This window comes from Neophocaena asiaeorientalis, unplaced genomic scaffold, assembly GCF_003031525.2.
Source record: "Neophocaena asiaeorientalis asiaeorientalis breed wild unplaced genomic scaffold, Neophocaena_asiaeorientalis_V1.1 scaffold68, whole genome shotgun sequence".
NCBI lineage: Eukaryota > Metazoa > Chordata > Mammalia > Artiodactyla > Phocoenidae > Neophocaena > Neophocaena asiaeorientalis.
In genome coordinates, this window is record NW_020173384.1 from 198894 (window position 1) to 222836 (window position 23943).

Genomic DNA, 23943 nt, shown 5'->3' on the forward strand with positions numbered 1-23943 from the left:
GATTTCCTGCAGTGGGAAAACTGAGATTTAGGAAATAGAATTCGCATGACTGGTGGCTTCACTAGATGTGAAAGTGGTGGAAAATGAAGGGTACAGAGAACTTGTAGGACGATTCCCCAGTGTCTGACTTGAGCACTGAGGCTGGGAATACAGAAGAGAGCAGTGGGTTTGGTGCCCGAGGTGTGTATTGCATTGAAGGCCTTGCCAGGCGAAAGGATCCGATTTTAATTGGCGCTGTGGGTCCGGAGAGGGCTTAGGGTAGAAGTGATCAGCATGGAAGTGGTGGCTAAAGCTTTGATAGTAGATGAAATTGCTGATAGATAGAACGCAGAGTGTCAGGAGAAGAGGGCCAGCCAGCAAGAGATCTTGGGCAACACCACTGTTTAAAAGCAGAGCAAAGAAAACAGTCGTGAGAAAAATGGAGAGGGAGGAATAGATCCAAGAGGGAATATAAGGACGACCAGTAGTTCCAAATCGTCCCGCCGTCAGTGCCTGCAGGAACCCCACTGGACTTGGTGGGCCTTCGATTATTAAAGACATGGTGACCTTAGTGAGAGCAGGTCGAGTACAGGGGGCAAATCCCGATGCAACTGGATTGAGATGACCTCGCTTTCAAGAAGTTGAGCTTTGAGGGAGTGAGTGTGTTGGCTAGAAAGAGATGCAGGGTCATGGGGGGAGGATTTTTTTTTTAAGTGGTTTGGTTTGGTTTTTAAGATGAGAATAGATGCACAGTTACATGCTGACGAGGAGCCGGTATAAGGGAAGAGATGCTACGAGGCCTGCTGCCTTACACACAGGAAGTACGCTGTAAAAACAGCTGTCTGACAAATGACTGTCTACTGTTAAATGTCTCGCTCTCAGTTCCACAGGTGAAATTTGTATGTTTTATGGGCTACCCGCTCTTTATGCTCTTCATACGCAATCACGGTTTATTAATTTGGGGGGTGTCATTTTGTAGCCCCAGAATATTCTGCTGACAAGTGACTCTCCACTGGGTGACATTAAGATCGTTGATTTTGGTCTTTCACGAGTACTGAAGAACGGTGAAGAGCTCCGGGAGATTATGGGCACTCCCGAGTACGTGGGTGAGTATTCCCGAGAGTTGCGTGTTTTGTGTTTGGGGTCAGGCATCACCCTCACTGGGGAACCCACATGTGGCGTGATGAGTGGTGGGGCCTGCCGTCCAGTGTGGTGAAATTCTACCATCAGAGATCCCTTCCTTTGTATTAAGTTAAAAAATGGAAAACTTTAAAGAGTAAGGTACCAAATTGGCGGTCCCTTTCCTGGAGGGCTAAGAGAAGCCGAAGGGATTTGCTTCTACAAGGAACAGGAGAGGATGTCAGGTTATCTGAGGGTGGAAGGATATTTAACAAGCAAGGCGCTTTCAAGAACTGCAAGTTGGTAGAATAAACACTGTGAAAGTCATTGCAAGCCCTGTGATTGCACAGATGTGGGAAACAGAGGGCATTCTGCTGGGTTGATGCAGGGCTGACAGCTTCTGGCAGAAAGAAAAAGAGAGCAGCCGAAGTGATGAACCATGGCTTCTCGGTTTGGTAGAAAAAGTGGTAAACTATGACTTTTTGGATAGACTGGAAGGAAAATGGAGCATAAAAGAATTAGTGGTTGGATAAGGTTAAAGAAAAAGAGAGATTTCTGTAGAAGAGCAAAGCAGTAAAATAATTTAAAGGTGTGACCGGGGATTACAGTTTTATCATTTAAAATGTTCGAGTAGAAAGGGCTCTTTGTGATTACAAGGCCTTGGATGTAGCTCTGCAAGGTCAGCTTCTTTAGACCAGGAGGTCAAGAAGCGCGGGTGCCAGGCCGGTAGGGTCCTGCACATCAGTGTGGAAGCTGCCCAGGGTGATGGCAACCCGGGGAAGAGGATGGCTTTTGTGTCCGTGGGTGAGAGCATCATTGTGACCGTAAGTAGAGAAGGCTGTGGCCCGGGCCTGGGGGGAAGAAGGAGATCTGCCTGAGGGCAGAGGTGTGAAGTGGGCGGACAGGCCGTCTGCTTCTGGAAGGCCTGGGGGCGTGGCAAGAAGGTGGTGAAAGGAGAAGAGTAGTCCTTGAAGGAGCCCAGGACGGTGGGAATTTATGTAGGAAGGAAAAAAGGATTCCAGGGGGACACAGAAAGTCCCGGGGGACAGGTCGGGTTGAGGAAAACAAAGCTGTAGGGCAATGACAGTACAAAAAATACTTGGAAGTTTTAAAATACTTTCTGAAGTCCTGCAGTTTGAAACAGCAGAGCCTTTATTAATTAGGTAATAAAAGACATCGCAGGCAGAAAAACACCCTTCAAATAGTGTGTGTCTTTTGTGGACTAAAACACAATTTCCAGCACGCCACCTGGCACGTCTCACGACCGCGGAGTTAGCGTTAGGAATGTGGGTTAACGCGCTGCTGCTTCAGGGGAAGCACCCGCGAAGAACGGGAGGCCTTGTAAACTGGAAGAAGCACGGGAGGCTGCGGGGCGGAAGGGCTGGGGGCCGAGATGCCCATAGGAATTACTGCCCTGAATGAGTTTCTGGGGGGTTGTTTGTTTTGTTTCGTTTCCCTCCGATGCTTTCTGCTCTTTGGTAAATTCTAAATTTTCTACCAAGAGCTTTTTTCCCCCCAAAAAACAAAGCTGTATTGTTTATGATAAAAGCAGTACAAGCCAAAACGACACATAACCCAGAAGGATATAATACAGAAAAACAGGCGGCGCTCCTGTCTCTTCACCTGGCCTGCCTTTTAAAGGGGCCCCCCGTGCCCCCCAGCCCCGCCCCAGCCTTTCATACGCAGAAAGGGCTGCCTGGGTGTGTGCCCCTCCGCACTGGCCAGCCGCGGGACCTCGGTCCCCAGCTCTCTCTATACCTCACGGTCCTCTGTCCACGAAACGAGGCTGTGGAAGTCCTACCTCACTGGATCTGCTCCGTCACACCCTCACGTCAGCGCTCAGCACGTAATAAACACTCAGAAAAGGAAGCTAATGTTATTTCCTTCCCTACTCCTCCCACCATCTACTGCTCTCTCGGCTCTGTTGTACTTTTTCCCCACCAGTAATTTGGATACTCTGCATTTGATTTTAAGTTTCCTGGTAGTGTCCTTTAAAACTTTCTTTTTCTGTTTTCTTTTTTTGGCCATGCCGCATCACTTGTGGGATCTTAGATCCCCGACCAGGGATGGAACCCCTGCCCCCTGCGGTGCAAGCCTGGTGTCCTAACCACTGGACCGCCGGGGCACTCCCTCTTTTATAACTTTTAAATAACAGTCGTAGCCTCTGCTTCTCAGCTCGACAGCTTCAGATAGAAGTGGGGAAACCAGTATCCCCTACACCTCCCGCTCTCCTGTTCTGGGGCAGGCTTATCTCCCACTCCTAATGCATGTGCAACTTCCAGTGTTTTGGTTTTCCCTAGAACATTTTCATTCCCTTTTTTTTATTGTAATTACCCCCGTTTTTTTAGGCTTTGATCTATTTTTAAATGGTTTCAGTACTTATTGCCTGTCTTTTCATAGCCTAGTCTTCCTATTTCTGTACTTTTGAAAACAATCGTCTTTTGGTTGACTGGATCGTACCAGTGAGTAGTCTCCAGGGAGGATTTTCCTCAATTTCCCCTGTGTCCTTGCACACTTGGGACTGTCTTTCTGTTACTTCTCTGGCTGGCAGCAGTCTAGTTAGATATTATCAAAGCAAACTTTTTCTCAACCCTGTAGGTTGTCGTTGTCGTCTGTGTGTGTGATGCACGTCCTCCAAGGATGCCCAGGTTGTTTCTAACCTTGTTGACTGACTTTGTGTTAACGGGTGGGCATTTTAAAAGCTCACTGCAGCCACAGCATAGAGAGTAGATCAGAGGGCGGGACCAAGTGGGGGTCAGGGGGCACGTGCTGTAGACTGGGGGCGGGGGAGGTCACGATTTAAAAGCGGGAAACTGATGCTTGATTAGATAGAGGGTGTGGGAAGAGGAAAGTGTAAAAGTTGCCAGTTTATATGGCAGTAGTTATGTATTCAGATATTAAAAAAAAAAAATACTAGGACCCAGCATTGGAGGATAGAGGTGCAAAAAGTAAGCAAGTTAATTATAAACATCTTGTTAGACTTTACAGTAATGCATATTGACTTATAATGTGAACTTATTTCATCTTAGCCCAAACCTTGACAGTGTCTTAGTTTGATATTTAAATTTTTCTAAGAGCAAATTTGGCAATTTTTTTTCACAAAAATAAATGTTTTCTTTTGTTTCTGATACTAGCTCCTGAAATTCTTAGTTATGATCCTATCAGCATGGCAACGGATATGTGGTGAGAATTATTTATGATGAATTGATCAAATTAGTTTTAAGAAATGAATATGATACTAATTTTTCTTACATTTTCATTCTGATTTAGGAGCATTGGAGTGTTGGCATATGTCATGCTGACGGGAGTTTCGCCTTTCTTAGGCGATAATAAACAAGAAACATTCCTCAATATCTCACAGATGAATTTGAGTTATTCTGAGGAAGAATTTGATGTTGTGTCTGAGTCAGCTGTTGACTTCATCAAGACACTTTTAGTTAAGAAACCTGAGTGAGTATTCGTTAATATTGATCTCTACCAATTTTTGAGCAATCTGCTCTGAACAAAAGCAGATTAACAACTGAAACCCCAAAGTGAAGACATGAAAGTGTAGACATAAAATTAGATGGAACCTTTGGCTTCTTACATCTGTTGAAAGAAAAAGTGGCAAAAATGAAAATGTTTTTTAGAAAATGTGAACTGCACCTCAGTATAACAGATATTTGCCATCTGTTCTTGGTCTTTCAAAGGGACTTTTCAGAGAGAACTTACAATACTATTTATATTGTGGGGAACAGCGTTTGCAAGCAAATGCTAAAACTTTGTTTTATTCAGGAACCACAGTAAGATCTTTGTGGTTCATATGTCGCAAAATATAATACCTTATGCTCTAAGTTATAGTTGAGGCTTTAAACTACTTCGTCCTAATTGTAAACTGTGTATCTTTATCCAGAGATCGCGCCACTGCTGAGGAGTGTCTGAAACACCCATGGCTGATGCAGGGCAGTGTTCAGGAACCTTCTCTCAAGGTGAAAGGGGCATTAGAAGAGGCACAGGCCCTCCAGGAAGGCGATCCTGTGCCTGGAAGTCATTCAGATACTCAGAAGCCGGAAACCGAGGAATCCGTCGTCACAGAGGAGCTGATTGTAGTTACTTCATATACTTTAGGACAGTGCAGACAGTCTGAAAAAGAGAAGATGGAGCAAAAGGCCATTTCCAAACGCTTTAAATTTGAGGAACCTCTGCTGCAAGACATTCCGGGAGATTTTATCTACTGAGCAGTGTTTCCCTTCAGAACTTTCAGATTTCTATACTGGAAACATCATTTATGGACTTCTGGCCAGATGGTACATGTGCTGAAAGTGGATGACCAGGTGTCACTGGTAGAAACTAAAATAACTTTGTCAGACTTGTGGAGTTAGAGAAATCAAGCCAGATTTATAAAGTTGCCAACCAGGAGGTTTAACGGGTAAAGTTACCTTTTTCAGAGTTCTTTTTAAGAAGGGAGATGCTTGAACCTTTTATTTCTGCATCCTGTTTCTCCAGAATGAGAATGTGTATGCAAAGATATCTGTAGTCACTTTCCTTAAAACTCCAAGTAAAAGTGCCAAAATTAACATCTTTGTAAATCTGTTTTGCATTATTCATATCTATATCTGCATATATGTATGTTGATATCGTTACTAAAATTGATTCTTTTTCACTTTGGATTTTTTGAGGGGACTAAGATTTTAATTTAAGTAAGTATTTTGCAAATTTCTGAGACCTAGAATAACATGCGCTAGTTAATAATGTCTTATTTTTACATTTTATTACTGCTCTATGTTGACTTGACTTGGCTTCCGTTGTCTGTTTTCTCCCTAATGGTTTGCAGCCCTATCAGTGGAAAACCCTGGCTAATTTTAGTTTTTTCTTCAACATCACTAGTAAGAGTGGTGGTGATTTTTCACCTCTGAAATTGTTCTGGTTTTCAAGGTCAAAGGTTAAGTCACCCTGTAATGTTAACCCAGTGTTCGCTCCGCGTGTCCCTCATCACACCTTCCTTGTCTGCCCTCTTTCACAGGCTGCACCCTGCCGCCTCCTCACACGCTTGTTGCTTGACTTTGGTCTCTTGCGAGAGGCAGTGTGATCTGATCAACACAGTGGTGCTTCGGTCAGTGAGAGGACGCTATTAAGTTGTTTTTGTTAATAAAATCCCCAGGAATCGGGGAAGAAAGATAAAGCACATTCATGCTGGCCATCGAGCCTCTGCTTCTGTTGAATTTCCCATTAGCCCCCAAGCAATACTAGGAAAAGTGGTAAGATGCCAGAATATTTATAAACCTTTACTTTGTTCGTAAACGATTTGACATTGGAAACTGTGTCATTAGGGAGGTACCCTAAGACTTGTAAGATTTATAAGAATATACTCAGTAGCATTTAATTTCCTTAGGAGTGAACACTTCAGCTGTATCTGGGCCCACAGTGAACAAATTCCTATTTAAAAAAGTGGAAATGTAAAAGCGTATGCTGTATAACTTAAAGCAACTAAATCTTCTTCTTACACAGAACAGTCTGCGAGTCCTTATTTACCTTGTATTAGGTGCTTGTATCGGGTGAACACAGCTTGTCTGTGACTTGTGTGCACACAGCGTGTGCTCTGTACCGTGAGCTACTCGGACCCATTCCTTCGCAGTCTGCCAGGGTGTCACGTGGCGCTTTCTTCCCAGCCTGGTTGCTCAGATGTCAGCCTCAGGACCATGGGAACCCCTAACCATCTGTTTTCAAGTGTGTGTAGGGTACTGGGCTGGACCTTCCCATGCATGGTCTGCACGAGCTCCTGGCCCTGCCTTGCAAGTGTCGCAGGCCCTGTGTTGTGCCGACACCATCAGGTGAAATTGATTAGGCAGTTCGAACCCTCAGTTTGCACTGTTTTCTCACTAAATTGGCCTATTGATTTATACAGTTTCTTGGAAACGAGCATTTCTAAACAAGCTCTATAAAGAGGAAGAGGAAATTCTGCTACAGTGGCAATTTTCAATGAAAACCCACGGCCACAATGCTAAAGCCTCAGGTAAGTCTTGAAAAGAGGTAAAATACAATTTTAGGCAAATTTTTATAAATAACCTCCGACAAAAATAGGAGGGAGGTGAGAAAAAAAAAATCCACTATTTGAATGACACATTTTTATACTTGATGAATTTATTCAGTTTTAAAATCATAATCATGTGGACGACAGTTAGACTTTTTCCAAGCCATTTTTTATACTGTATTCATAATACCTTTAATGTAATTGCTGTATCTGTAAAAGAAAAGAAAAATAGACGTGTTTTCTTTTAGCTGGCCACTTTGCCATTTGCAGTGTGCAGCTGTCCTTAGCTGCTCTTGGTGCCTTGAATTTAGAATTGTACACTGCTTTTTTGGAAGCACTGGTAAAGGGATATATTGACATTTCTTGGTGTCTGTCATATAAATAGAGCATAAAGAGTCTTCAGAGTATTGGACCAAACCTTTCCGTTAATTACTAACCAACTAGCTCTGTTACTTTTTCTTTTCACTTGTTTACAATGGACTAAACTATTCATATCCATGCAATTTAGAAGTCCAGTTTTAATTATAATAAAAGTCAACATTATAATATTTTAGCTTGATGAGAAGTTATGAAATATGCAAAATGTAAGTGGTTTTAGTCAACCGGGAAATTGTGTTTTAAGGTTTCATTTTGTTGTTTTCACGTGAAAAGTAGGAGAATATGGCTTTCTCTCATAGTTACAGAGGCACATCAGATGCTAACTGTGGTGTATCTTAAACTTTTCCAACAGACCTCAGTTTGGAAGAAAGTGTAGGAGCGAAGACGTCGCTCAGAGACTGTTGGGACACGAGGTGAATGCTGTGCGGCTCCGTCCACGGAGGCCTGAGCGACATCGCTCCCTGCCACCGACGTGGATCTCAAGGTACCAAGAAACAAATCCCAAATACATTTTAAGCTCACACTTGGAGAAATTTGAATTAGACTGATAAAACTAAAAATACGATAGTATTGTTCGAGATCATTTAGCACTTAGGCCCTTCAATTTGTTACAGAATTAAAAGAGCTGGATTAAAAACGTTAATCTCAAGAGCCTTAATTGCCAACTATGCTTTTATTGTCGGAGGGGATATAATTTACAAGTAACGAAGTGTACAGCTCTAAATCCGTACCAGCCTCTCTCGAGCTTGACAAATGCACGTATTCAGATAGAGGGAATTACATGGCACGTCCACCCTGCTGTGGCTTTCACTCAGCATGATTTTGAGACTCATACATATTGGTGCTTGTATCAGCAGTGTGTCCCTTGTTGTTGCCATGTTTGAACACACCAGCTTATGTAAAACCATATCTCTGTTCATGGACCCCAGGGCTGTTGCAGGTTTTGTGTCTTATGAATAAAGCTGCTATAGATATTATTTTTTCTGTTGTTTTTGTTTGGTGTTTTTTTTTTTTTTTTTTTTTTTTTTGTGTTTTTTTTTTTTTTTTTTTTTCTCTAGTTGCGGTGTGCGGGCTTCTCATTGCAGTGGCTTCCTTTGTTGCGGAGCACGGGCTCAGTAGTTGCGGCATGTGGGCCCTAGAGCACGCAGGCTTCAGTAGTTGTGGTGCGCAGGCTCAGTAGTTGTGGCTCACGGGCTCAGTAGTTGTGGCGCACAGGCTTAGCTGCTCGGCGGCATGTGGGATCTTCCCGGACCAGGGCTTGAACCTGTGTCCCCTGCATTGGCAGGTGGATTCTTAACCACTGCGCCACCAGGGAAGTTCAGATATTCTTGTCCAGGGGTTTTCTGTGGACACGTTTTCATTTCTCTTAGATTAAATAGGAGTAGAATTTCTAGGCCACGGGATAGATAGATATGTAACTTTTTAAGAAAATGCCCAACCATTTCTAAAGCGATTGTACTGTTTACCATTCCTGCCAGCAATATACGCAAGCTCTCATTGCTCCACATTTAGTGTTGGCCATCTTTTTTACTTTAGCCACTCTTGTGGGTATGTGGTGCTATCACAAGGTGGTTTAATTTGCTATTCCCTGATGACTGATGAGGAACAAACACTATTTCACGTGTTTGTTGAACCATTTTTGTGTCGTCCTTTTTCTCCCTTTTTATTAATTGGATAGTGAGTTGTGATAATCTTTTATATATTCTGGATACAAGTCCTTTATAGGATTTACATGTTACAAATATTTTTTTCCGACTGTGGGTTGTCTGTTTTCTCAACAGTGTCTTTTGATGAGAAGGTAGCTGTAATTTCGATGAAGTCCAATTCATCAATTTTTGTTTTATATGGTTAATACTTTCTGTACCCTCTTTAAGAAGTCCTTACCTACCCCAAAGTCATGAAGATTTTTTTTAAGTTTTATAGCTTTAACTTTTATGTTCAGGCCTGCGATCCACTTTACACTTTCGTCCCCTTTGGTGTTAGGTAGGGGTCAAGTGTCCTTGTTTTCCGTATGAATATGTAGTTGTTCCAGCACCATTTGTCAGACCGACTTTCCTTTCCCCATTGAATTGTTTTGCTGTCCTTGTGTAAAATCATCTGACCGTATGTCTGTGGATCTACTTCTGCACACTCTTCTGTTTCATTATTTGCTTATCTTTTTGTCAGAACTTTGTAAGTCCTGATGTCAGGTACAGTAGGACTTCCAATTCCTTCATTTTTGAGATTGTTGTTTATTCTAGGTCCTTGGCATTTCTGAAGAAATTTTAGCATTGGTTTGTCAACTTCTACCAAAATCACCCCCTAAAAAAGCCTCGTGGGATTTTGTTTGAGATTCGTCTATCAATCAATTTGACTTTTTAACAATTCTTCCAGTCTGTGAACATAGTGTGTATTCCCGTTCGTTTATTTCCATTTTTCTCGGCATTCAGTGTAGAGTCCTTGTACATCCTTTGCGAACTTTATCCCTGTGTATTTTGTTATTTGATGCTATTGTTTTGGATACTCTCTTTCTCAGTTTTGGTTTTTTATACTCCTAATCCTCCAGTGGTCAGTTTGCTTAATCAGACCTATGTTATAAATTATTCAAATAAAAATGAGTGTACTTTTCTTTTGAAGCTCTTCATTTAAAGTCTGGGCCTAAAGTTTTGTTGGTAGGAGTGGAAGTAAGTCTGCTGAATTGAAATTCATGGTAACAAAATTGGGAAGGAATAACATACCCTCCTCTAATTCTCTCAAAGTAGAGAGGAGGTAATAGAATCGCAGAGGGAATATGTGGTTTGCCCAGGATCTTAGCAGCTGCCGGCAAAACAGAGGATAGAATCGTTGAGCTTTCCAGGGCTTTAACCTCAGTGGAGTCTACCTTTGGCTACATATTAATGTCCATAAACAATCATTTTTTAAAATTATTTTTGTGTAGCTTGATTGTGGATGCATTTTTGTTAGTGACTGGAGGATACGTAACCTGAGATTAGGCTGGTACAGAGGTCAGCACATTATGCCCTTGTGGCGGGTTTGGTAAACGAAGCTTTCTTGGAACACAGCCTGTTCATTTACATTTGTCTACAGCTGCTTTCATGGGAAAACCCGCAGGGTTGAGTAGTTGCCACAGAGATCTTACGGCCTAATCAGCCTAAAATAGTTACTCTCTGGCCCTTTACAGAATAAGTTTGCCAACCCCCCTGCCAGGCTCTTGTAGTCTAAACATATTCTAAATAGGAGATATTTCCTATTTCAAACCAATACTGACACAGCCCTCTGGGGAGCAGTTCATCTTACATGGCAGAATAATCTTAGGACTTGCATTCGTTCTTATAGTTTTTATTAAAACAAGTGAGTTTTATCTACTAAAACTAAACTGTTTTTACTAAATATGTCATCAGCAATAGTATAACAACATTTTTACATAAAAATGTTCTCTTAGTTTCAATACACTGGTCGGTTTTCATGAAAATTAGTATCTCTCGGTTATCTCCATTATTGTAAAGTGACCAATTTTCTAATAACTTGTGAGAGAAATGTACCTAGAAGAAAAAAAAAAGATATTTAGGAAGAGAGATGTTTAATCCTCAGAGAGCTGGAGATTATTCAGGAGGGAAGGATTATCACCTCATCTTGCCCCTTTCAAAGAAGCGTATTCAGTGTCCTTGTCCTACACCTTAACAATTATTTCAAAATACAAAGTTTTTAGACTTAGAAGGAGTTGGAAAGATAGTAGTACAGACGCATCTTGTGTAGTTGTAGCACAGGAGATTGACATCCAAGCAGTGCGTGTGTATAGTTCTATGCCATTCTATCACATGTGGTTTCCTGTAACCACAATTTAGATACAGAACTATTTCATAGCAACAAAGATGGGGTTGTGTCAACATTTTACCAGTTCAGGTAAATAGTACATCAGACAACGTTATACGTTTTGTTTCTACCACCAAACAATTCCTGAGATAACTCAAGAGGAGAAGTCAAGTCGATCATATTCACCCATGTTTCTGCTCTTTCCATTATTCTTCTTTCCTGATGTTCCAAGACTTTTTCTTCTCAACATTTTCTGTTTCAAGAACTTCCTTTTGTCATTCTTTTAAGGGAGGTCTATTCAAGCAAATTCTTTGTTTTCCATCATCTGGAAAGTCTTTATTTTTCCTTCATTCCTGAAGAATAATTTTATCAGATGCAGAATTCAGAGTTGACAGTTCTTTTAGAACTTGAAAACTTTTGTGCCATTTTTCTGGCCTCCACGGTTTATGAGGAGACAGCTATCATCTGAATTGTCTTTCCCCTATAGGTAAGGTGGTATTTCTGCCTTGCTGCTTTCAAGCTTTCTTCTTTGCCTTTGGTTTTCAGAAGTTTGTGTTATCATAGATTTCTTTAGGTTTACGCTGTTTGGGTTCCACTCGGCTTCTTAAATATATAGGTTTATGTCTTTTGCCAAATTTGGAAACTTTTCAGACGTTAATTCTTTCAAATGCTTTTTTCGGCCCCACCTTTCTCTTCTCCTGGGTCTCTAATGACATGAATGCTAGATTTTTTTGTTATAGAACCACAGGTATTATTGTCGGTCTGTTTTCTCTGCTCAGATTGGGTAATTTCTATTTTATCTTCAAGTTCCTGATTTCTTTCCTTCTTTTCAAGTTCAGATTTTCCTGGTTCTTGGTATAAAAGCGTGGTTTTCTATTGTGTATCGGACGTCTGGTTTTATGTCGTGGGATTCTGGATCTTGTCTAAATCTTCTGTTTTAAAAGCAGGCTTTTTCTGACACCGCCATACCGGTGGGTGAAGCGGGGATATGTACACTGCCTCCTCACTGCTGCCAGTTGGGGGTGAAGGTCCAGGCTCACCACTTGGCCTCTTCTGACACCCAGGCAGGGGGGGGGGGTACCTCCTTACGGCTTCCCACTGAAGAATAGGGGCTCCACTGATGCCGCGGGGGGTGGGAGTATCAGCGGGCAGGAAAGGCGGGTGTAGCTCCCCTGGGCCTTCTCTGCCACCACACCCTGCAGAGGACGGGGGCCAAAGGGGCAGGCGGGGAAGGCCTCGTTCTAGCTGAGTAAGGGGAGCAAGTCTCGGCTCTCCACCTGGCCTTTGTTGACAGGCTAGGCTAGGGTAGGGTTGGGGCCATGGTTTTTTCCATGGTGTCTGGCTAGAATAGGGCGATTACTGTGTGAAAGTTCTTTAGCTTGAGAAAGCAGGCTTTTCTTGGCTTTTGTTGTTGCAGCCATTGGTGTTTCTAGGCTGCTGGTTTCACCAGCACCTAGTCTGGGACATATGAGGCAAAAGAAAGCCCAGGGAACTCACTGCTTTTATCACTTGGGTCCCAAGGTCCTCAGCCAATCTGCCTTCTTTGCATTTTTCAGTATGTTTATTTGATAAATGTCTAGGGTTTTAGCTGTGCTTAGTGGGAAGAATAGGGAAACGTGTGTCTACTACATCTTGTCCCTCCTGGGGGTTTTTGCTTTTTAAAGTTGACAGTAGGAGAACTCCCTTCTGTGTATTTTAGATTTAAGCAAATTAGTAAATACACCTCAGATTGTGAGAGCCAGGTTTCTCTCTGTTGGAGGAGGAGTGACGAGTATGGGAAGGAGGAAGTCTCCAGTGAGTGAGTGAGTGTGTGTGTGTGCATGCGTGGGCACTAACACTAGACCACTGAATGTAGTTTAAAATTTCTTGAGGTTCCTTTTTGCCATGAGGATATATCCCACCAAGGATGTTGCGTCAGAACTGTTTGAAAGTCACTTGAAATATTTCTTCTCTGTGTGGTTCATTTGTTTCAATATTTTAAGAAGTATTTTAAAGATTTTTTTATGATTTTATTTTTAAATTATGTAAAAACAAAACAGCATGATTTCAAATTCAAAAGTGTAAAACAAGGTATATTCAGGAAAGTACAGCTTCCATCCCTGTTTCCTACTTACATTTGTTTACTTCCCCAAAGGTAACTACTTGTATTGATTTTAGTTATTCTTCCGTTGTTTCTTTTTGAAAGTAGAAGCTAACATATGCATACATATACACATGCATATATAAAATTCCTTTTCACAAGTACAGACTCCTCAACTGTATAGAAGTCAGTTTATTTAACCCATTCTCTATCGATGGAGACTTGGGTTGTACCTGGGTTGTTTACAGTTTTTTGCTGTTACAAATAGTGTTACATTAAATAACCCTAAATAAATGGCATTTTGTATTTTTTGCCAGCCTACTTTGGGATAAAATCTTAGATGTGGGATTGCTGAATAGAATGGTAAGTGTATGTGACATTTTTCTAGATATTGTCAAATTCCCTCCCACAGGTGTTGTTTCATTTTGTCTTTACACCAGCAACTTAAAAATGCCTATTTCCCCACAGCCTTTTGAGAAAATAGGTTCTCAAATTTAGGGATTATTGCCAATTTGCTAGAAGAAAAATGGTATCTTCCTGTAGTTTGAATTTATATTCTTTTTAAGAGTGAGGTTGACCTTTTTTTTTTTTAGTGTGTTTGAGTCACTTGCATTTCTTTTCTGTGAATACATAATATCTTTTGCCCATTTTTCTATTGGGTTACTGTTTTCTCAACTTTCATACTTTAGAAATTAAGGATATTAACTTTTGTGATTTAAATTCTAAATATTTTCCCATTTACCATTTGCTTTTTGCTTTGCTTTTGGTATTTTTAGACATGCAGAAATTTGTTTTTATACAGTCAGTTTTCCTTATTCTATAATGAATCATGGTTAGGTGAGTTTCTCCACTTCTGGGTTATAAAAGAATCCACCCATATTTTTCTGCTAGTGCTTAGATGGTTTCATTTTTACATTTAGATCGTTTGATCCAATTGGAATGTATGGTGAGCAGTGGATCCCATTTCATCTTTTTGCATATGGCTATCAGGTTGTTCCAACATCACTTTTCAAATGTCTTCCTCTCCCTCCCTGATTTAGATGCTGCTTTACCATAACCAGATTTCCATATGCACGTCTATATTTTCATTGCATTGTCTCTTCATGTGCCAGCACTTCATTATTTTATTTACAAATATGTTTTAATGTCTGTAAGACTAGCCCCCCCCTTCCTTACTCTTCCTTTGCAGTGATTTCCTAGCTATCTTTGCTTATTTCTTCTTCCAAAGGAATTTACAATTAATTAGCTTGTCTAACTTTTAAAAATCACATTAAATTTAACTCAGGGAGAACTGACATCTTTATGATGAAGAATCTTGCCATCCAAGAACATGGTGTGTCTTTCCCTTTGTCCAGTTCTACATTTGTACCTTTCAGTAGTGTTTTAGACCTGTCATATAAGTTTTGCAGATTTCTTGCTCACTTTTTCCTAAGTAGTTTTTGTTTTGGTTTGCTTTTTGCTATTTAAGTATTGTCTGCTCTCCATTACTTCTTCTAATGGTATATTAAATGCCTTTCATTATTAAATGAAATGTGATCTATGATACAGAGGCACGTTTCTAATATTTTCAACTCCCACTTTTGAACCCTAGATCATAAAACGTCAGCTTTTCTGTACACGTTCCTGACGGCACTTTGAACTGAGCAACTGCTGGAGTCGGCAGAAAGACAAGCCTGGATGGTGGACAGGTTACCGAGGAGGAGAGGCTCTTCCCATGGGTGGAGGCTTTTCCCATCATCACCCTCTCACCTCCTCCTTGAACACCCCCCAACCCCTTCACGGGGCCTCCTGTGGATACAGCATCTTTTGCCCAAGTCTCCCAACAAGCAGTATAAACGCTGCCTCGCCTGTAAGACCAGCAATTGGTAAGTAAGTATTCATAGTTTTCATACGGACAAACTGAAAACAGCAGAGTCAAGCAGCCTTCAGAAAGCCCTGTGGAACTGCTGTCGACGGAGCATTGCCCTGGCCTTCCCACTGTGCCAGAGGCCACCATCGGTGCAGTGCTGGCTGCTTCACGTGGGTGTCATTCAGTTTAGCTTCATCTTTGCTGAATGCAACTTCACCAAAACTGGGAGTAGTAGAACCTGTCTCATCAGGTATTACTAAATCCCTGGATTGGTGAATGGGGAACAGTTGGAAGAAGGAGAAGCAGGGGGAAGACAAATCTTGAAAAATGGGATAAATGACAGTAAAATCTGTGATTTATTTGAAAGTCGTACAGGTCTTGTCAGTATAATTCAGCACAGTCTCTTAAACCGTCATTATATACTTACTCCAGAACCTGAGGGCTACAAGCTCAATGCAAAATGCTAATGCTGGCATTCATGCTCTGGTCACCTCACCTGTCCAGGGCTTGCTTTTACTGTATCTTCAGCTAACCTATACACTGGCCAAATGGCAGATCTTCTTTCTGGAGCATAGCTCACACCTCCCCTGCTGAGGCCTGTTTTCATGTTTTTTCTATTTGCAAGGCAGTCTCCATCACGTCTGAAATAAGCCCATGAGGTCACCAGTCCACCAAGAGGGAGGAGTGACCCGATTGGCCTCCTGGATTCCTCCTAATCGGTCTCTCTTCTACCTCGTTTTAGCACCGCTGCTTGGAACTCTTCTAGTCCAGTATTATGTAAGCCACTTGTGAGCAGAGACCATACGGCATCTTAGTAAAGGCGCATGGGAGTCCTACTGCCATTTGTTGGCTGGGATCGCTCTTCTGCAGTCTTCATAAATCTATAATTCTTACAATTCTAGTGAGCCCTTTCTCCAGTCACCACTGGGCTGACGCATGGGGTATGCTGGGAACACGCTCAAACAGTGAAAAGTCTCCTTTGCCTCTGATGATGATGTGCATCCTCCAAGATGTCTTCCAGGTCATTACTGGGAGTCCATGGCTGAATCACAGTGATCTGATCACTGGACACACAGGAAGTAGTGGGCTACAGGTATACAGCATTACTTCAAGGAAAGAAAGGACAATGTCTATTGCAAGGACCGGGTTCCGGCCTGTTCACAATCAACCAACCATAAAGGCATTAAGAAGTCCATGGAAATATGCTTAACTGGAAATAATACCCAAGATGGTGACTTTGAAACAGAAATCAAGGATCTTTTCACTACATACTATTTCCTGTCAGTTGGGTTAGGAAAGCCTCTTCATACAAATTGTACACAAAAACTTACTTGCTTTTACTTCAGAACAGATGGTCCACTCAGGCCCTGGTTTTCTGTGGCTTGGCCACAGCAAGAAAAAATCCAGCAAACACTGAAAGTAAGTAAAAGCTGTTATAGAACAGTCAGGTATGAGGCACTATATAAAGTGACATGTACACAACAGAACGGTACATAATGATTAAAGAATAAAGCAGCACAAAAAAGACTGTACAGATCATAATATAATATTTATCATCAACAAAAGCTCTCAGGGAAAGAACTTTTTCACTTCACGATCTATTCAAAGAGCATATTTTTTAAAGAAAGTACAGAACGGAAATAACTTCTAACGATGAAAGGCCTGTACTGGCATAGTTAAGCTTAATCTTTTCTGAGAGGCTCCCCTCCAATGAATATTAAGAATACAGTAAAGGAGCTCATGAATGTCCTTTACTACACCTGCATTAAGCCTAGTAATACTGAGGGGGTTAGACTGGCCTTTGCAAAGCAGGCAGGTTTCTGGATTTTGTAGGCTCTGGTGCTCAGCGGGAAGGAAGGTCTTCGTCCCCTTGCAAGACTAATATAACCTAAAGCCTTCTCATTGATTGATAGGGCTGAAAATCGGGGTAGGGGAGAGATGAGAAATCAACATTATTAATACTGATTGATTCCTTTTATTCTGTGCTTTGCTTCTATATAGAGAACTTTCTGCTTCTATATAGAGAACTTTCAAATTCTTATAAATTATAGTAGCTTTCTGATGAAATTAAAAACTTCAGCAGGGGTCACTGTGGTCAAATGAGAATGATCCTGAGATCACTGTATGCCCACACATGCAGCCAGCCCGAGCTGGGGGCTGGCCTGCAGCCACGGGGCGCACATGGTGAGGAGGGAGGCCGGGCTAGGATGGGCTGATCACCTTCACTCCTTTTTCAACTCATTGCTGTTCTCCCCACTGGGCTTGAACAGCGGAATCTGCTGGCCATCCTTGAGCTCTAAGAAGACCTCCTGAAGGTTCCACCTGAGAGAAACCAAAAGTATAGTCTCTAATCAACGAAACACTGAGGCAAAAGACAGACATGGTTTAAAAGGAAAAAAGCAGTTGTTAGGAATGTCTTAAGTTTTTTAAACGCTATTTTATGTTAGCAGTATGTTAACGTTTTAACCTTCTGTTCCAGGCTCACATGATTTAACCAGCATCACCGTCAAGGCAAGTTTTACCGATGAATGGCTGGCACCAGGGAAGAGGAGCAGCTCGCTCCTCCCCGTTTCCTAATCCCCCCGACCTCCAGCTCCGGGCTGGAAGCTGGCCAGCTCCTCCACTAATCCCAGGCTCGGGGGGCAGTGAGTCCAGGGGAGCCAGGCAGGGGCTGCCTGCTCCTTTTGTCCTTGAGAATTAAAACACATCCTGGCTAAACAGCAAACATCTCTGAGAGAGGCTTCCCGTGGGGGAAGTGAGTGTAGCTACTGGCAACCAGACAAGAAAAGCCAATTAATGGGGTAGAGAGCTTATTTAAAGAATGTGACGAATAATTCTGGAACAGGACCCCATGCCTTTATTCATTTGTAATGACGGAGGCAGCAGTGTTGGAAGCTGCGACATAGCATCAAGTTATGGCAGACCTAAACCACTACAACTGTAAAGTTCTTCAAATTCAGTAGCGTGCGCTGGATAAAACGTCTGGACTGAGCTTAAGAGCCCAAGTAGCGGCATGCTGTCCAAGCTGTGAAACTTCTCAAGCTTTGAAAAACTAATTCTTACTGCCACAATCATATAACTAAAATTCAAAACGGAAATCGTTTCCATCAGAAGGTTCTCCTCCTGCTGCCTGATTCCCACCCACTTTCCCATCATACCTCTTAAAGGGGGCATCTCTGGATGAGGTGACATAGAGATAGCCCTCTGACTTGGGTCCAGAGACAGGAATCTTCAACTGGGGGTATAAAATGAGAGAGGTAAGTGTATATATAGTGCTGTCCTCTCAAGAGATAACCTATGAAATCCAGTGATTATCCACAGAACCTGGTTGTTTTCGAACTTGAGCCTAGCTGAAGAATTCACCTTATTTTCCATCTGGCTCCCTTCAAATGCCCTGCCCCTCTCTGGATGGCCTGGTGAGGTCAATGGCAGTGCTCCTATCTGGCAAGGAGACCTTATGTGCCAAACTCAATGTTCTGAGTACTTGCAATGATTATTTTTTAAATCCACGGTTAAAAAAGAACTACCGATATATGCAACAACATGGATAAAGGTCAAAAACATGTAGAGTGAAAGAGCCTTACCCAAGAGTATATAATGCATGATTCCATGTCTTAGACCAAACTAGGTTGGGAAAAAAATGTCAGAAGGCGCCTCTGCTGGAGCTGTGGGGATGTGAGAGGACCAAGTGGGAAGAGCAGGAGGCAGCTCTCAGGTGAGGGAACAGTCTACATGGAGGTAGGGGCCTGAGGTGCACAGGTGGATGCATTTGTTAAAACTCATCAGGACAGTTAGTTAGATGTGCACCTTTCACAATGTAAATTTTACCTCAAAAAATATATATTGAGCTCTAGTTAATGATATATATGGCTTATGTATTTAAAGGTGAAATGTATGGATATTTGAAAGTAATAAGATAGATAGGTTGCAAGAACAAATAAGGTAGAGCTAGACAAACAGGCGTGGGAGAAAGGCACACTGAGAAAATGTTAGTTACAGAATCCAGGTGGCAGATACATGGGCTCCACAGCATAAGTTCTTTGATATTTTCTGTATGTTTGAAACGTTCATAATAAAATAGAAAAAAAAAACCCAAAAACAAAAAAAGTCCACTGTTTAATAAAAGGGGGAACTATTTCTAGCAAATTGGTCCATACTCTGACCTGGACCATAAAGCAGTTCTAAGAGGAGAGCTGATAGCAAAACACACCCTCCTCAAGAAATAAAAATCTCAATCTAACCTACCATCTTTAAAGAAGTCAGAAAAAGAACAAAGTCAGCAGAAGGAAGGAAATAATAAAGATCAGAGAGGAAATAAATAGATCAAAAAAACAACAGAAAAGATCAGTATAACCAAGAGCTGGGTTTTTGAAAAGATAAACAAAATCAACAAACCTCTAGCCAGGCTCACCAAGAAATAGAGAGGACCCAGATAAAATAAGAAATGAAAGAGGAGGAATAACAACAGTTATCACAGAGATACAGAATCCTAAGAGAATACTATGAACAGTTATATGCCAACAAATTGGACAACACAGAAGAAATGGACGAGTTTCTAGAAGCATACAGCCTGCCAAGACCGAATCAAGAAGAAACAGATAATTTGAACAGACTGATCACTGCAAAAATCCCCTGCAAACAAAGTCCAGGACCAGATGGCTTCACTGGGGAATTCTACCAAAGTATTTAAAAAAAAACTGAGGAGGAGGGAACACCTCCAAATTCATTCTATGAGGTCACCAGCACCCAAAACCAAATAAAGACACTACCAGAAAAAGATAATTACAAGCCAATATCTCTGATGAATATAGATGAAAAAAAAAACCTCAACAAAATATTAGCAAACCAAATCCAACGATACATAAAAAGGATCATACACCATGATCAAGTTGGATTCATTCCAGGGTCACAAGGATGGTTGAACATACACAAATCAGTCAAATGTGATACACCACATTAACAAAAAACACATGATCACCACAACAGATGCAGAAAAAGCAGTTGATAAAAACTCAACAACCATTCATGATAAAACCTTTCACCAAAGTAGGTATAGAGGGAACACATCTCAACATAATAAAGACCACTTATGACAAACCCACAGCCAACATAATACTCAACAGTAAAAAGCTGAAAGCCTTCCTGCTAAATTCAGGAACAAGACAAGGCTGCTCACCACTTCCATTCGACATAGTATTACCGCAAGTCTTTGCCACAGCAATCAGACACACACACACAAAAGAAAAAGTATGCAGACTGGACGGAAAGAGGTAAAACTGTCACTATTTGCAGATGACCTGATACTCTACACAGAGAACCTAAAACCACCACACAGAAACTATTAGGAGTAGTAAATGAATTCACCAAGGTAGCAGGATACAAGGTTAATTTGTAGACATCTGTTGCGTTTCTTTCCACTATTAATGAAATATCAGAAAGAGAAAGTAAAACAGTCCCATTTAAAATCGCTTCAAAAAACATAAAATACTCTAGGAATAAACTTAACCAAGGGGGCGAAACACCTATATGCTGACAACTATAGAACACTGATAAAGGAAACTGAAGAGGATTCAAAGAAATGGAAAAATATCCCGCACTCCTGGATTGGAAGAATATTGTTAAAATGACCACACTACCCAAAGCAATCTACAGGTTTTGTGCAACCCCTATCAAATTACCCATGACATTTTTCACAGAACTAGAATAATCCTAAAATTTATATGGAACCACAAAAGACCCAGAATTGCCAAAGCAACCCTGAGAAAAATGAACAAAGCTGGAGGCGTAACACTTCCAGACTTCAGGCCATACTACAAAGCCTCAAAACACCATGGTATTGGCATCAAAAGAAAAAGATAAATCAATGGAACAGAATAGAGAGCCCAGAAATAAACTCACACACCTATGGTCAATTAATCTACAACAAAGGAGGCAAGAATATACTACAGAGAAAAGACAGTCTCTTCAACAAGTGGTGCTGGGAAAGCTGGACAGCTACATGTAAATAAATGATATTAGAACGTTCCCTCACACTATATACAAAAATAAAATCAGAATGATTTGAAGACCTAAATATAAGACATGATACCATAAAATATCTAGAAGAGAACATAGGCAAAACATTCCTTGACACAAATTGTAGCAATATTTTCTTAGATCAGTCTCCCAAGGCAAAAGAAATAAAAGCAAAAATAAACAAATGGGACCTAATCAAACTTAAAAGCCTGTACACAGCAAAGGAAACCATCAACAAAACAAAAGGATAACCTATGGAATGGGAGAAAATATTTGCAAACGATGCAACCGACGACGGGTTAATACCCAAAATATACAAACAGCTCATACAACTCAACAGCAAAAAAACGAACAACCCAATCAACAAGTGAGCAGAAGACCTATATAGACATTTTTCCAAAGAAGACCTGCAGATGGCCAACAAGCATATGAAAAGATGCTCAATACTGCTAATTATTAGAGAAATACAAATCAAAACCACAATGAGGTATCACACCAGTCAGAATGCTATCATCAAAAAATCTACAAATAATAAATGCTAGAAAGGGTATGGAGAAAAACGAACTCTTCTACACTGTTGGTGGGAATGTAAATTGGTGCAGCCACTATGGAGAACAGTGTGGAGGTTCCTTAAAAAACTAAAAATAGGGCTTCCCCGGTGGCACAGTGGTTGAGAGTCCGCCTGCCGATGCAGGGGACACGGGTTCGTGCCCCGGTTCGGGAAGATCCCACATGCCGCGGAGCGGCTGGGCCCGTGAGCCCTGGCCGCTGAGCCTGCGCGTCCAGAGCCTGTGCTCCGCAACGGGAGAGGCCACAGCAGTGAGAGGCCCGCGTACCACAAAAAAAAAAAATAATAATAAAAACAACAACAAAAAATAAACTAGGTCAGATCAGCTCACTCTTGTCCTCCAAATATTTCAGGGCTTCTGCTTGTCACCATTAACTGCACACACCTCACAAGACGATGGCACAGCCCTCTGGTTGCCTCAGCCCGTTCTCCCTGCCCACACCCTCCCTGGGCAGCTGTACCTCTGCTGAGGACACACTGGCAGGGAGCACAGCGGTGTGCCTTCGTGTACAAGCTGCTCAGCGTGGCCTTCCCTGTCATCACAACAACCTCCCAGGCCACTAACCTCTCCCTCCTAGGCCTCTACGAAGGCATTTGCTTCACCCTGTCTTATGCTGGAATTTTAAACTATAAACTCCCTGAAAGCCTTCTGCATCTTATATTCAGTTGAGTTTTATCAGTTGAACTATAAAAGAAGATACGATACAGCTGAAAAAATGGACTGGCATTCCATGGAAGCAATGTAAATAAGCTTTAGAACTAGAGTTTAGGTGTATTTCAAGTTCAAAGCTGAAATACTGGCAAACCACCACTGACCATTTCTCTACAACCTCCCGTTCAAGATGGCGACCTGAGCACAAACAGGGCTTTCCGTGCCACATCAATTCCCCAGAAAGGAAAAAATCTATATGAAAATAAATTAATCCATAAGGCTTTTTAAAACGGTGCTAGGTACCACCTAGCGGCAGTTGTACGTAGCGGGTTTCCCCATCCCACATCTTTCTCCAGCTTCCTCCAAGACTCCTTCCGGAGGACGGCAGCCCCTCCTCAGCTCAGTAGGCACCCGGCCTGCAGTTTGCAGGGGGAGCGCGTTACCTTTGCATCAGCAATGTCCACGAAGTTGTACTTGTCGGTGAGTCGGAGATAGTGAACGTTGAGAGGAGTGCCCAGAGCTTCCAGTGCCTCAGGGTGGCTGTGCAGATGCTCCAACGCCAACTGGTAATAGGAAGCCCTGGAAAAAGTTTCTAAGTGGGAAAGAAAAAAGTTACATTTTTTTTTTTAATTGAACTTGGTCAGGTATACTCTCCCTAGAAAGTGAGATGATGTAATTCATGTACAACATGGAAACAGAAACATGAAATTTATGGGTGGAATTATCATTAGGGACCATCTACCCTGAACTGTCCATTTTAGAGACTCCAAAACTAAAACATAGGAAGTCGGCATCTGCAGCGATGTGGCAGATGACCTTGAGCAAGGTACTGGACCTTTCTGTGCCTCAATTTCTTCACCTCTTATTTCCTCACCTCATTCGTTGCCTCTCTTCGTCTAAGGGGTCTGATCAGATCGTCTCTAACTTTTCTTTCAAAGTGGTACAGCTAATCCGAGGCAGAGCTGGGGCCAGAACCTACGACTAAACGCTAACTTGTCAAGTTTATAGATGTACGCCAACATTTCATGTAGATAAAGCTTACAAACTGCTCTCAGCCTCAGGTATCCTTGGCCCAAAGGCTACTAGGAACTCCAGGAAGCACCTCCCTGAAAATGCAAGGTGGGACAAGCCGCCCCAAGGACAGAGCGAAGGACGGTGAGCTTCCCAAGTAAGGTTTTGTGTTTGGCAACAAGACAGACTTCCCTCTGTAGGCCCAACCACAGTAATGGACTGGAAAGGCGGCTTGAGCCTGCAGAGGCCAAAGAGAATGCCCCTCCAGTGCCGCCTCCCAGGAGAGGGGATGCTGCAGGCATGAACGAGGTGCCAGCCCTGAGGAGAAGCAGAGGCTGGGTCCAGACAGTTCATCTTCACTGAGCGATTTCTCAGCATCCCACAAGTTGTGAGATTAATGTTTACAACATCCTCGCATACAGGCACTAATATTACCCCTCGTCACATGGATAACTGAGGCCCAGGAAGAAGCCAGACCCCCCCCCCCCCA

General features: G+C 42.0%; 2 protein-coding genes across 16 annotated transcripts in view; one reads left to right on the forward strand and one right to left on the reverse strand.

The window, feature by feature from the left end:
- The window catches only part of STK17A (serine/threonine kinase 17a), a 49835-nt gene extending 31564 nt beyond the window's left edge, over positions 1-18271 (forward strand). Inside the window, exons 4-11 of one of the 4 annotated variants that reach the window (XR_003003457.1) lie at positions 959-1085; positions 4233-4281; positions 4369-4548; positions 4991-5506; positions 6983-7090; positions 7839-7970; positions 13676-13721; positions 14950-18271. Coding sequence is in view for 1 of the 4 variants with exons in the window: in XM_024746587.1 (XP_024602355.1) it covers positions 959-1085; positions 4233-4281; positions 4369-4548; positions 4991-5315 (681 nt within the window). In the remaining 3 variants the exon portion in view is untranslated. Of the gene's footprint in view, positions 1-958; positions 1086-4232; positions 4282-4368; positions 4549-4990; positions 6588-6982; positions 7091-7838; positions 7971-13675; positions 13722-14949 lie in introns of those variants that run through there. The other 3 variants (XR_003003458.1, XR_003003456.1, XM_024746587.1) reach the window with 3 other exon arrangements.
- COA1 (cytochrome c oxidase assembly factor 1) overlaps positions 15536-23943 on the reverse strand; it is a 141560-nt gene continuing 133152 nt past the window's right edge. For 9 of the 12 annotated variants that reach the window (XM_024746590.1, XM_024746592.1, XM_024746596.1 and 6 more), the window contains 3 exons: positions 22886-23034; positions 18366-18442; positions 15536-17529 (listed from right to left, as the gene is read on the reverse strand). In XM_024746590.1, coding sequence (XP_024602358.1) covers positions 17430-17529; positions 18366-18442; positions 22886-23034 — 326 coding nt within the window. In that variant the 3' untranslated portion in view covers positions 15536-17429. The remainder of the gene's footprint in view (positions 17530-18365; positions 18443-22885; positions 23035-23943) is intronic. The other 3 variants (XR_003003461.1, XR_003003460.1, XM_024746591.1) reach the window with 3 other exon arrangements.